Here is a 13,426-nt window from a genome sequence, read left to right as displayed (position 1 = left end):
GAATTTCTGATTTGTTGCACATTATAATAGAAATTGGTATTGGTCCTAAGCAAGCCCAATAATAATAGTATCTGCCAAGCAAAAATGGCATCTGCATGGTTCTCACTAAATGCTTTGTTTGCCAACTAGCTTTTGGTCCCTTCTATCATTATAAAAGTCTCCACCTTGAGGAGTATTTAAAACCCAGGTTTGGGAAAAATCTTTTATTGTATACTATACTAAGTCTCTATTCTGTTTTGATCCATGAAGTTATTGTTAAAATATCTAGCATGATCATTGTCACACTGGATGTTGTTCCCCTTTCGTCATTGCAGAGTTCACGGGACGAGTGTGTCCAGCACCATGTGAGGGTGCATGTGTGCTGGGAATCTCAGAGCCTTCAGTGGCCATCAAGAGCATTGAGTGTGCAATCATTGATCATGCATTTGAGCAAGGTTGGATTCGCCCACAGCCCCCTCCACAACGGACTGGGAAACATGTTGCTGTGGTTGGAAGTGGACCAGCCGGCATGGCGGCTGCTCATCAACTTAATAAGGTGAAAACCCTTAGCATTGGTTTATTTTTCCTATGCTTACTACCAACTAAGAGAGTTGTGAGTAGCTGTCCCCTATTTTTGCTTTTATTTCTATTGATAATGGGTTATAACTAATGATGATATAACTGCCCATTACATAAGACCACACTCAATTGCTGATGAACATTAATAGTGTTGAATATTGATTGAAGTGAATATTAATAATCTAAAAATATAGTAGTTTTGTCATGCTCCTTAGGACAAATAATGGTGGATATATTATTTCTGCAATAAAGGAATAATGTTTAAGGCAGTCATTGGCATGTGTAGCTTAACAGCATATTTGGTTTATATGTCACCTTAACTCAAAAGCTTTAGGCTAAACATGAAAAGGAAATGCTGATAGGTTTAGTTTGTTTATAATGAAAAGAAAAGTAGTTTGGACTATTGATGCAATAGTAATAATTGTTTATTTGCAATAGTTATGCAATAGTAATGATGATGTTTATTTTCCCAGAAATTATAACCTTGTGATATATATATATATATATATATATATATATATATATATATATATATATATATATATATATATATATATATATACACACACACACACACACACACACACACACACACATTCAAACACGAAATCTCCCGCCAAACGGCGAATAAATACTCATATATACAGAAACAGATATAAGGAAAAGGGATAGGAACACATATAAAGGACGAACACAATATATATATATATATATATATATATATATATATATATATATATATATTAATTATTCATCATGGCTGGAAAAAGTTCAAAAACAACAATAAACAGGTAAACATTAGCTACAAAGTAAATTGGCATTTCAAAAAAGCCATTACATGCAAAAAAAAGATGGGTACCAACTGTAGTTTAATGTTTTATGTTAATTTGTGACAAAAACCCATTTCTTTAGAATTGACCTAAATAAACAAATATTTACCTATATCCCAGGCAATACTTTGAAATGACTACAAATGACATTTGCATTGGTGATTTTTACTGCAATTGCAATTCAATGAGACTTTTTGAACATATTTAGTATACCCTGAGCAGAATGTGTTTTTAGAAGAAACAGCTGATCATAATGCAATTATTATTCATTTGTATTACCATATTACAATTACTAACAAATGCTCTATAGCTGTTGCAATATTTACAGCTCTTTGAAACATACTACATATAATATACATATTGAAAACAATGGGCAAAATTTCAAGGTGCACATTTTTGCAATACTTGTAATAATTATTATATTTCAGTGGCTTTCAAAATTGGTCATCTTCTGAAATTATGGAGGCAAGTTCAGGTATTATGGTTATGATAATAATATAACACCTAATGCTTGCCAATAAAGTATATGGTAATGAAATTTTATTTGTCTTTGAACTTCTCAGAGTTTATTAGGGAATAGTATCTTCATAATTAATTTTAAGTTCTGGACAACATGTTAACTGACATCTGCATGATCTTGTCTTTGGGTGCTCATTTGTTTTCTACATTTTTATACTGCACATGGTTTATGATTCATGCCCTCCATGTTTTTATATTATTCCATCATATCTTTTCAAGGCTGGACACTTGGTCACAGTTTTTGAAAGAAACGACCGTGTGGGCGGGCTCTTGCAGTATGGCATTCCAACGATGAAGTTATCGAAAGAAGTTGTACAGAGGAGGGTGAAACTTATGCAGGAAGAAGGTGTTGTGTTTAAAACAGGAGTTAACGTTGGGAAAGACATTTCTGCTAAGGTGAGGAGTGTTCTTTTTTGCTTTTCGAGAGCTTTTCCCCCACAGATGAATTATGACTTTAAAGCTACTGTTATTGTTTTAATTGCATAACCTATCAAATGATCAAAATATTTTCAAAACTTTAATTTCTCATACTTCTGCATAGTAGGGGTGAACTATATGTACTTCTTTTCTGTGTAGTAATGGGTGACAGTGGAAAATTTACCAGTTAAAATTTATAGATTAAATATTTTCAACCAATTATGCAACGCACTAAAGATTCTGGAATTTCTGAACATAAGGTGCTGGCATGTCTCTTACCTCCCCTTGTTCCTAGTAGTGTAATGGCTCAGGATACGAATATTTCCTGCTTTGCACATTAAAAGTGTGCATGCTATATGATTGTAGTTTGTAGTGTTGCCAACCAATCTCCTCCAGCAAAGATACCTAAATGTCGTATTTCCTGAGCAGTTTTATTTTTAGCTGTTGTACTTCATTCCACCAAATTTAAGTGCAAAACTAAGAGGGTCATTGGAGAGAAATGCATTTCCCAATGCATCAGATAGTTTATAATTGAACTTAAACAATCATATCCATTCCAGCATTGGTTTGACATAGCTTTTTATTCAACTTTCAACTCTTCAATCTGCTAATCTCTTCATCTTGCAATTATATTACTTCACTATCGACGAAGTTATTTAAACATTTTCATCCATTGCATGTGGGAACTGCTTCTGTCTTGTTTTCAGTGAAATATTGATTTCATCACTCAAACATGTCTTAAATATGTAATATATAAATATCATAAGTTAGACCATTTAATTTTTACTATAGTTAGCATTGCGGACTTCTTTAATTGGCCTCTATTCATAAAACTTCTTTTTAAGTCATCAAATCCATATATTAGTCTTCGTGACTCCCTTGTAGTCCTGTTTCCATTTATTTATGAAAGAGGCATAGATAAATAAAAGAAAACATCAGCAGTAAATGACAGTTGGTCTATAAGAACTTCTGAATAGAGTAAGTGAAAGGATAAATTTTAAAAATTACAAATGAGTTTTTGGAAAATATTGCATTTGATAATGGAAACTATAAAATCTGTTTTATTTGAATTTGATAAAAAAATTACTAAAGCTCTAGTGGTTTTCATTAAAACTGCTAAAATTAATGTACAGCTTGATATACAGAACAGCTTTTGGTGACCATGATTACTTTACATGCACCAACTATTCATAACATCTCCTATGGAGGCAATAATGCCTCAATATTGTTTTTCTTGAAACTACATGAACGAGAATGAGTGGAATAGGACTTTTTATTCACAATACTCTTTGGGACATTATTTGCGATGGATAAAAAATGGCATTTTGCAGGAATTGTATGAAGAGCATGATGCACTGCTGCTCAGCGTGGGAGCAACATGGCCCCGTGACCTTCCCATTGCGGGCCGCCAACTGGAGGGCATTTACTTTGCTATGACATTCTTGGAAGCATGGCAGAAGAAGCAGATGGGAAATGATGTCACTCTTGGTGGTCTGTCAGCTAAAGACAAGGATGTAATTGTGATAGGAGGGGGTGACACTGGGTGTGATTGCATTGCCACTTCTTTGCGGCAGGTAAGTGCAGCTTTGCCAATTACTGATTTTGGCTCCAAGAGAGATGGGGAGATGATGGAACCTAATTTATTAAGTCAATGAGTTGTAGTACTCACCTTAGTGTGGCACTGGTTTTTATAGACAGATTATTCTACATTCTTTTTATAAGGCTAATATTTCTCTTTAATGCCCAGTAATGATTGATTGGTGATATGAATAGGATGGAGATCAATGCACTGTTGTTACAGTGTGACTTTCTTTATAAAAAATGAGTGACCTGGGAGCATCAAATTTTTCCAGCTGTTTTAGATTGCTCTCTAAGGCCGACCAACTGATCCTATATCCTGCCACTTTTCACATGAGAAATTTAAATATAATTGGATGATATAAATTAAGTAAACAGAATATCAACTTAGAAGGTACTTTATTTATCAGTCTTCATTGACTGCATTATTGATATTAGGCATGAAACCTACGTTGTAGAATGTAAAAATGTCAACTACTTGGCATGTGTTTTTCCTTTTGTGTATCTGTTTTGTTTGCCATTGAGCATTTTGCTGTGCCATAATTTCAATGTTTGCGTAAAAGTGTGTAATTTCAATATTTCAAAGTGCCTTAATAGAGGGTAAAGTTATTTGTGCAAACACTAATATTAATTCACTGAAAAACCCCATAAAATCATTTAATATTACTAACCTATTACTTTATTTTCCCATCGATAACGCGCTCATTATCTATACAAAAATATTCAGAAGATCGAAAAAATGACAATGCGCGTTTGGTAATGAAAATTGAAAAAATCCAAACTTAGACGTAGTTTTACACTCAGACATCTGATATAGACATTTTTACACACACTATATATTTGTGTTTATGTATATATATATATATATACACACATATGTATATGTATACACACACATATATATATATATATATGTATACATACATATACATGTATACATATAAAATCCAAACTTAGACGTAGTTTTACACTCATACATCTGATATAGACATTTTTACACACACTATATATTTGTGTTTATGTATGTGTGTGTGTGTGTATATATATATATATATATATATATATATATATATATATATATATATATATATATATATATATATATATATATATATATATATATAACTATTTCTGAGACATGTTCTGAATGAAATAATATAATGTTATAAATGCTTATCTGACCACCATTACCATCAAATACTTATTAAGATGGATGTAAAAGAAACTTGAGGCTCGCACATCAGTTCTTACTTTTTTACTGAATATGCAACAATGCACATCACAATAAACTGTAGTAATGGGATGCAAAAAGTGCAATTTGCTTATATATTCAATGGAAAACATAAATAGACTATTATCATAAGCAAATCATTTACACTTCACTGTACTACTTTGCGTCTTTAGTATTTGCCAGCACCTTTTGAATTTGTGCATCCATTATTTGAAGCATAGCATTGTGGCACCAAAAATAAATGCAAGATAGTCTTTTTTGTTGAAACAGGAAAAATTTTAATGTAATACATATTTCAATCCCAGTGTGTTGAGCCTCCAAGAGTTATGTATAAAGAGTTCTTTGCCAGAGTTGAAAAAGCAAACTGTTCTATTCTACCGATTTAAATGGAAGTGGGAGAAAATCAACATAGAAAAAGCTGCTGTGTGTGAAAAGAGCATGTGAAAGAATAAACTGTTTCAATAACTGCACCAGAAACATTAATTGTTCTTTTCTATTGGGTTAAGTCCATGGAAATAAGTCCTCTGTTCATTGATTCACGGCCATATTTTCGCATTCCTCCTTTTTCCAGGACTATTTTTAGCAGAAATTGTATCCTTCCATAAAACAAAAAACTATAAATATAATAGAAATACAGGAATTCCTAAATTAATACTTATTGGCGGCCTTTTTTTGTTTTGCCACTGTGTGTGGAATCTCAGGAAGCATAACAATGAGGTGAAACCATGGTCGTCAATAATTACACAGTAATTGTGGAATTACTGTGTTTCTATTATTTATACAATGAAGAAATTCCACTGAGTAATGGCAGTAAGTGTCACAAAAAACCTTACTAGTTTAAACTTTACTATTTTATGCAGACTATTTTTATAAATACATGTACTATTCTAAATGCTGTACTTTTTTACTTTACTTTACTTAAATGCTGTACTTTTTTACTTTACTTTACTTAAATGCTGTACTTTTTAAGTTAATTTATTTTGAAGTCCAATTATATCCCCTTGAATTGCATACTTCTAAGGTTTTACCATATTTTGAAATTCAAATGAAGGATAGCTTGTTCCACAGTGGAAGGTAACCAAGGGAAAAGAAAAAAAATGCTGATAGATGAGGCAAAAGCAGGGGGATGACTTGAGGGGTGGCTGTGAATTAGGTTCTGGAAAATGCTTTCAAGGCTTGCTTTCAGCAGTTGCATGAGACAGCTGGAATTATTTAAAATGGTGAAAAGCACTATATCAAAGGGGGCTGTGGGAGAACAAGAGTTACTTTCCAAAGCAATCTACCCAATTCTTAGAACTTATTGACTCCACCATACATTTATGTACAATCATTACAAATGATGAGAGCTCCATGCTAAAAAAATGGGTACCCAAAGATGGATTCCATCCTTGGACTTAGTTCTTAGGATTCCAAATGCATCATGACATGAAGCTAAACAGTTTAATTTCTCATGACCCTCTTGACAGGGAGCCAAGTCAATTACTGCATTTGAAATTCTACCTGACCCACCAGCAAGCCGTGCCAATGACAACCCTTGGCCCCAGTGGCCTCGTGTCTTCAAAGTTGACTATGGACATGAGGAAGTTCGTGTAAAATATGGCAAAGATCCTCGATTGTACAATACCATGAGCAAGGTTAGTAAAGAAAAAAATTATACAATTTGGTATGCTTACATTAAGTGACATGAATAATAACTACTAACCCAATGATTAATGTCATTTTATAGTTTAAACATGGTTAAAAATTACCTTTACTTAATTAAGCTGTGTCCATATCAGAGGTGAGATTTCAACCCACAATCTTTGCATGAATTGGGCATGAATGAGCCACTCATCAGTCTCAAGTACATGACTCAGTTATTTTTTGTTAACCTAAACTAGCCTTCAAAAAGAGTATGTTTTAAATAAAACTCTTCTTTGAAACTTTTTTGTACTCCATTGATCGTTGGAAAACTTTTACTACACAACTGTCCTCTGATGATGATGCTAATCCATTGACACCTGGGTCAATCGCCTTCCTGGGGTTTTTTGAACTGCGGCTAATTAAAAGTTTTTTGAAAAGACATAAGCATTAATATAGTATCTCATGATAAAAATTATAAATATGCTCCAAAATACTTTTTTTATTGTAGCGCTTCTTTTTCAAATAAGTATTATATAGGGTAATCTGTTACTACTATACACTGCTAAATGGATATAAAATTTTCAGTTCTTTAATAATCCAAAATATATTTTCCTACCCAGAAAAGTCAGGTTAATGATGTTAGGTTTTAGCTGTGGTATTCTTTCATATTGAGTACAAAAGGATTAAGTTGATTTTCCACACTATTAGTATTCCTTAGTCCTTGTCACCTCAACACAGTTTTTCTATAACCCATTCCCTCATGTACTTGTAGCCCAAGGTTATATGCCTAATCCCTTCCCTCTCCCCTTTCTCTTAATCCCCTCACCGAGACTATTCAAGGCTGTTCCATGAGTTCTAAATGATGTACCTGATGATGTTGTGATGCACCAAACACAGGTCATAGCTAATAAATTGTGCATAGATAACCAATGTACTCCTTTTATTTGTAGTTAATTTCATTCCTAATGAAAATAAACTAAATCATAAATATGTAAATGCTTACCCTTGGGAGGTTAACAATAGTTCAGCAATTCATCTTAGGGCTCTACCAAGTTTTGCGAATCTTAGGTTATTTTCATCTTTGTTTGTTGTTATCCCCACTAGAAAAACTGTAACTATTGATGGAATTAAAAAATTGCCCTTGCATTTCATAGTAAACTATTCTTCTGTTACTATTGTTCATGGGTAACATATGTCATTATTAAGTTGTGAAAACATTCAATCATGTGCACTGCTTACATACTCCTTAAGCTATGTGACCTGTGGCTCCCTAATGTTAACTATATACTATGTGTATTAATTCTACATAATGAACTGAATTGTGTATTGTTATGCTGCTTTATTTTCATTTACAGGAGTTTATTGATAATGGGAAAGGACATGTATCAGGGATACGAACTGTCAAAGTGTGTTGGACAAAGGATGAAAGCACAGGTCGCTGGAAGATGGATGAAGTGGAGGGATCTGAAAAAGTCTTGCCTTGTGATTTGGTGTTGTTAGCAATGGGATTCCTTGGACCCGAGCGCTACATTGCTACTGAACTAGATCTCCCTCTGGATCCCCGCAGCAATGTGGAAACCTCTGAAGGCAGTTACACCACTTCTGTGCCCCGTATATTTGCTGCTGGAGGTAAATGCTATTCTCATACAATATTTTACTTGAAAATATTTTGAATCGTTAAATTGTTTATAAGTATATTTATTCCTAAAATTTACTGAAGTTATCAACCTAAGGCTGCTTTTTTAGTTGAATGCGTAACAGGATGGCATAGGTTACCATGTTATCAATCAAGAGGTTTGATTGATAACGGTAGAGCTCTCCTTGTTCCAAGCATGTATACTAAATCATATGCAAAGGTGTAACGGGACCTGTTTCTCTCACACTGTTGCTTGCCGTGTCCCACGAAGATCTTGTGCACAAATAACACTGCTTGGCTATAATCGAGGTTGGGAATACTAACCAGCATTAGTCTTTTCACTAGGATAGATTACCCTTTTGCCCAACATGAATAATGTTCAAGTTTTTCAAATCTTTTAGTCAACCAAGCTTCAACAGAGTATTTAGCCATATTTTCACCGTGGTTTGGTCTGTATCTTTAATAACTATCATTATTCTTGTTGCCTCTTCACTTCAGATTGCCGCAGGGGCCAATCATTGGTTGTGTGGGCTATTTCCGAAGGCCGTCAGGCAGCCCGAGAAATTGATGTATTCCTGTCGGGCTCATCAAATCTTCCTGGGCCAGGTGGTGTGGTGCAGACCCTCAATCTTATAAGCCAGAAAGGTTAAGCTATCAATAGAACATGGAAGTTCCATATTTTCTCTAGGAGACATAATGTTATTGTAGGAGTTGTTTGACAACAGATTGTATGTGATAGCATTGTGTTGTGTGTATATGTGTGTGCATGTAAATCCTGGGTGTCTTAAAAGTATGAGGTCAGAATAGGAAATGTAATGGAGTTGAATATGCCTTTTACCTTTGATGGTAAAATTTCAAGTGCACATAGATCTAAGACAAAGATACTGAAGGAAAAATATGATCTCTCCTTAAAATCCCTAGATTTGATCGAGGTCCATCCACGATGAAAGCATACCCGATGGTAGATCTTCCACTAGTGCCCTAAGTAAGAAGCCAGGTGATAGCTGCATAGGTTGGAAGTAATGTTAAAAAAAAAGTATGAAGTTAGGGTATACTCTTGAGTGTAATGTACTGATGTCCAGTATTAGTATTCCAGTGGTGAGTAATCGTGAACTAATGAATATATATATGCAATGAGCATAATGAGTAGCAGTGAAGTGGTTGACAATATTTGGGGAGGATATTCTAAAATGATTGCAATAGGGAATCCATTTTAAGTATTGCCATATTTGTCCACCGGAGAAGAGTTATGGGAAGGGAGGCACACTCTGTTTGGGATGGGAATCGCTTGTGTAGCTCTGGAAATCGTGGGTTGTACTGGTGTTCAAAATTTGAACTTGGATGACTCATCAACTTAACAATAATATAGCATAAATTTAAAATATGAAGACCCTGTTACTATGGACATGAAACTGCAATGGTACTGTGATAGAGGACTTGAGATGATTGAAAATTTGCATTTTATTCTTATGCTTTCATGCGTTCTGTTCTCATGAGATTACTTTATGATATGTTGCTCTCACACAGTACATAATTTGCCTGCAGTTTTTCTGCATGCCACTTTTCCTCTTTCATCTCATGGTTACATTTTGGCAGAGTAATTTTCTTAAAATGAAAGATCAATTTTTTCAAGGCAAACATTTAATACAGATCCACAAATGGAGGGAAATTGCCTACTTTATTTTTTATGAGGGCATAACACAATGTGAATAGAATGTATTCACTAAACATATGTCCGGAGAGTTTTGTTTTCAAGGCGCAAGATTTCAGTATTCTCCTATGTGATGTAAATATGTAATAATATTTAAGGAATGAACACATTTGCCCTCAATAGATTGGCTTTGTGAACAAATATCTCTGTGGTATATGTACATATATGTCATTCAGTATTTTGAGAGTTCAGAGGTAGGTAACTAAGTCTTTCTAAGCAACAAAGACAATACTTAAGTGCTTCCAATATTGTAAATAGTGAAAGATCAATTAAAATATACAAATTAAATAAAATATTCTTAATAAAGTTGGCTCTCTGCCACATATTCAACTGTTGGCTATTTTAAAAGAATGTGTGTTAATTTGTGCTTCATTCTGTATTTCAGCTTAAGATCTGAAAATTAAATCTCATTTAATAATTCAGTATGCACTAAGAGTAGGGTTTTGAGCATCTATTTTTAATTTGTGGTTGTAAGGAATGAATGATTTTTTTTTAGGTGATCACTGTAAAAAAACGTTGAGCATTTTGCATTTTATGAGTGGGTACAATTAAAGATATTTTACAGAGAAATTGTTAGTGACAAAAAATATTGAAATCATAATAAAAACACAACAATTACCTTTTTACACTCTACATAATCATGTATTGCAATGAATTTGTTGAAATTTTAATGCACTTTTAAATTATCAACATATTTGTTATATATAAACATAAATGTGATAGATAATTGAAGAAATATGAAAATATTTTGGAACAAAGGCTGATAGTTTAAATTTATAAATTGTTATATTTCCTGTATCTGAATTATCTATCATTAATTTTGAATGTTTCTTGTATTTTAATTCGTATACATCAGTTATATTGTTATTTGGTGCATCAACTATACTACTCTCATGTAAATTGTCCAATGCCATTCTATATTTACAATATTGTTCATGAAGAACTGCATGTATATGAAGTATGTATCCTCATAGGATAATAAATATGTTGGCTAAGTGATGTATCTTGTAATTTTTTGTTAGCTGTTAAATATTGAGGTAGAAAGTTTTCTTGAAATCCAGTATCTCAAAACATATGGATATTACATCCAAGTTTAATCCTTCCTACAATTCCTGTGAGTTTTGCTATGTTTTTGAATTTCTGGCAGGATAGAGTATGCACATAATTTCTATACAACCATTGAGTCATGTGTGATTTTAAAAGAATCCTCACCGGCTGCTGCCTTGCCTTTCCACATGACAATGGTCAAGCCCATTCTGTGGCTCACCATCACTGCTTCACCCCCTTTGTCTTTGACTACTACCTGGACAGCCTGCTCACCTCCTGTCCGAGCCCATCCCTCACTGGTGAGACCACGGCACACGTGCCCACCCTCTCTGCTTGGTCCTTTGCCTACCACAATGGGATGCCATTCGGAATAGTTTTTGGAACATGGCTCTTTTCAATGGATTTTGGAGCGACTCAATTAGGAGGATCCTGGAATAAGAGCTTGTGGATGTCCCACAGTCAAAGTTTTCACCCCTTTACATTAATTCATTTTATATACATGTTATATTTATTTTGATTACCTGGATACATGGAATAATGATGAATATTTTAATATGGTGACGGGGTGGTGGAAGGCGATTGGTGGAATTCACCCAAAGCACAGTGTGTGGTGAATGAAGGAAACAACCGAAAGTAGCAGGATGCTGAAACTGCAGAAGAGGGGTGAATGGCACATGAAGATGATGATTGTGTGTTGAAATCAAAGTGACAAGAACAAAGTATTTAGTGGGAATGAATAGAGAAAAGTGATTTTGACCTAATTGCTGCCTAGGGGGAGAATGCTGGGGAAGCAGCAGGGATAGGTTTTGGGTCAAGACACATAAAAGATGTGATTCCGTACCAATAATTGATTAACTTCACATGCAAAGAAATATGGCCTAAAATCTATGAAAATTAGTACTATAGTGATGGAGCATGGGAAACTGTATTTTGATAGTCCCTTCAGAACTTCCTTAACTTACATGAACAGTAAGTATGGGTTATTACTGGGCTTGGTCGGTGAACTGCAGGCAAAATGTCCTCAAGGTGGGCATTAAAGTGATGCAACCATTAGCAAAGAATACTGCAGGTTTGGTGCAATGGATGACAACTTCCCTGCTTACAATTAATTTTAAATGTCAAGCTAAGTTTCAGACGATATATTCATGATGGGCTGCATAGAGAGTTTAATAAGAATGGATCAAGCAATAGAAATGATCATGTTATATGGACTATTTGTTCGAGGTGTACATAAATTGAAAGGAAAATGAGTGCATAGTAAGAATTATTAAAGGTTGTATGTACTGTGTATGTTAAACAAATTGCAACGGGTGTGATGTTGAAACTGATGGCAATAATATGGTCATTATGGACAGGAGTAAAAATGGTTTGTATGTAGCATGTTTAATTCTGCTGAATACAAAATATTCATTGTTGTTTACACTGCCTAAAATGAATATATTTCCCATGCTACCTTAAATATTAATAATTTGCTTCGTTCATTGATTGTTCTCTTTTTAATGTACTAAAATTTAGGTGAAGGATGTAAATCCTGAACCATCCTAGATATCTTTCATCAAGTTAATAAAGACAAAGAGAGAATGATTTTTACTATACTTTCTCGGATGAATGTGACATTAGCGACGGTTTGAGGGAGCATTTAGTTTTTAATTATAGCCGCACGGAGTACAGACAAAATAGACCAGGTGGAGAAAATGAATGCCATCTTGCCTAACTTGAAATTTTGACGATGAAGTTGGATATTCTACATCTACATCTACATAATACCCCGCAAGCCGCCGCAAGGGCGTGTGGCGGGGGGTGTTAGGTCACCAACCGTAAAAACGAAAAATACCACATGCAAAAAACAACACGGAAAATTACACCCCAGCAGCGCACACACTCATGCAAAACTCCCTCCATCCAATACTCATGCAAACACATACACCGCAAAACAACAAAAAACTGCACCCCAGGATACAGCACGAAAGCCATCCTAAAACACGCAAGCCAGGACACAACAAGCAAGAATGTGAAACATCACTACCACATGAAAATGCACCACAAAACACTCAACCCCCCAAAGAGACAGTAAAAGGAAGGGAATTCGACCCAACGTTGCAGGTAGCAGGAATTTCCCCCCGCCGGGAGGGAAGAGGGACTGAAAGGGAAACTTAAAAACAGATGAACAGAACACGAATGATATCATGCGGAAAGAATGGGTTATTATAACAAAACACATAAGGTTAGTGGAGGAGCATGCATTTAAGTAGAACTAATTATTTTTTAGACACTGA

At 34.4% G+C, this 13,426-nt stretch overlaps 1 protein-coding gene across 4 annotated transcripts in view; it reads left to right on the top strand.

The window, feature by feature from the left end:
• The window catches only part of LOC139687320 (uncharacterized), a 166,602-nt gene extending 155,500 nt beyond the window's left edge, over nt 1-11,102 (top strand). For all 4 annotated transcript variants that reach the window (XM_071584480.1, XM_071584479.1, XM_071584481.1 and 1 more), the window contains 6 exons: nt 315-535; nt 2,127-2,303; nt 3,656-3,898; nt 6,600-6,767; nt 8,112-8,385; nt 8,891-11,102. In XM_071584480.1, coding sequence (XP_071440581.1) covers nt 315-535; nt 2,127-2,303; nt 3,656-3,898; nt 6,600-6,767; nt 8,112-8,385; nt 8,891-9,042 — 1,235 coding nt within the window. In that variant the 3' untranslated portion in view covers nt 9,043-11,102. The remainder of the gene's footprint in view (nt 1-314; nt 536-2,126; nt 2,304-3,655; nt 3,899-6,599; nt 6,768-8,111; nt 8,386-8,890) is intronic.
• Nucleotides 11,103-13,426: the final 2,324 nt, after the last annotated feature.

Source organism: Hetaerina americana, unplaced genomic scaffold, assembly GCF_022747635.1.
Source record: "Hetaerina americana unplaced genomic scaffold, ioHetAmer1.1.p SCAF_19, whole genome shotgun sequence".
In the NCBI taxonomy this organism is placed as follows: domain Eukaryota; kingdom Metazoa; phylum Arthropoda; class Insecta; order Odonata; family Calopterygidae; genus Hetaerina; species Hetaerina americana.
This window is presented reverse-complemented; position numbering and strand designations above follow the sequence as displayed.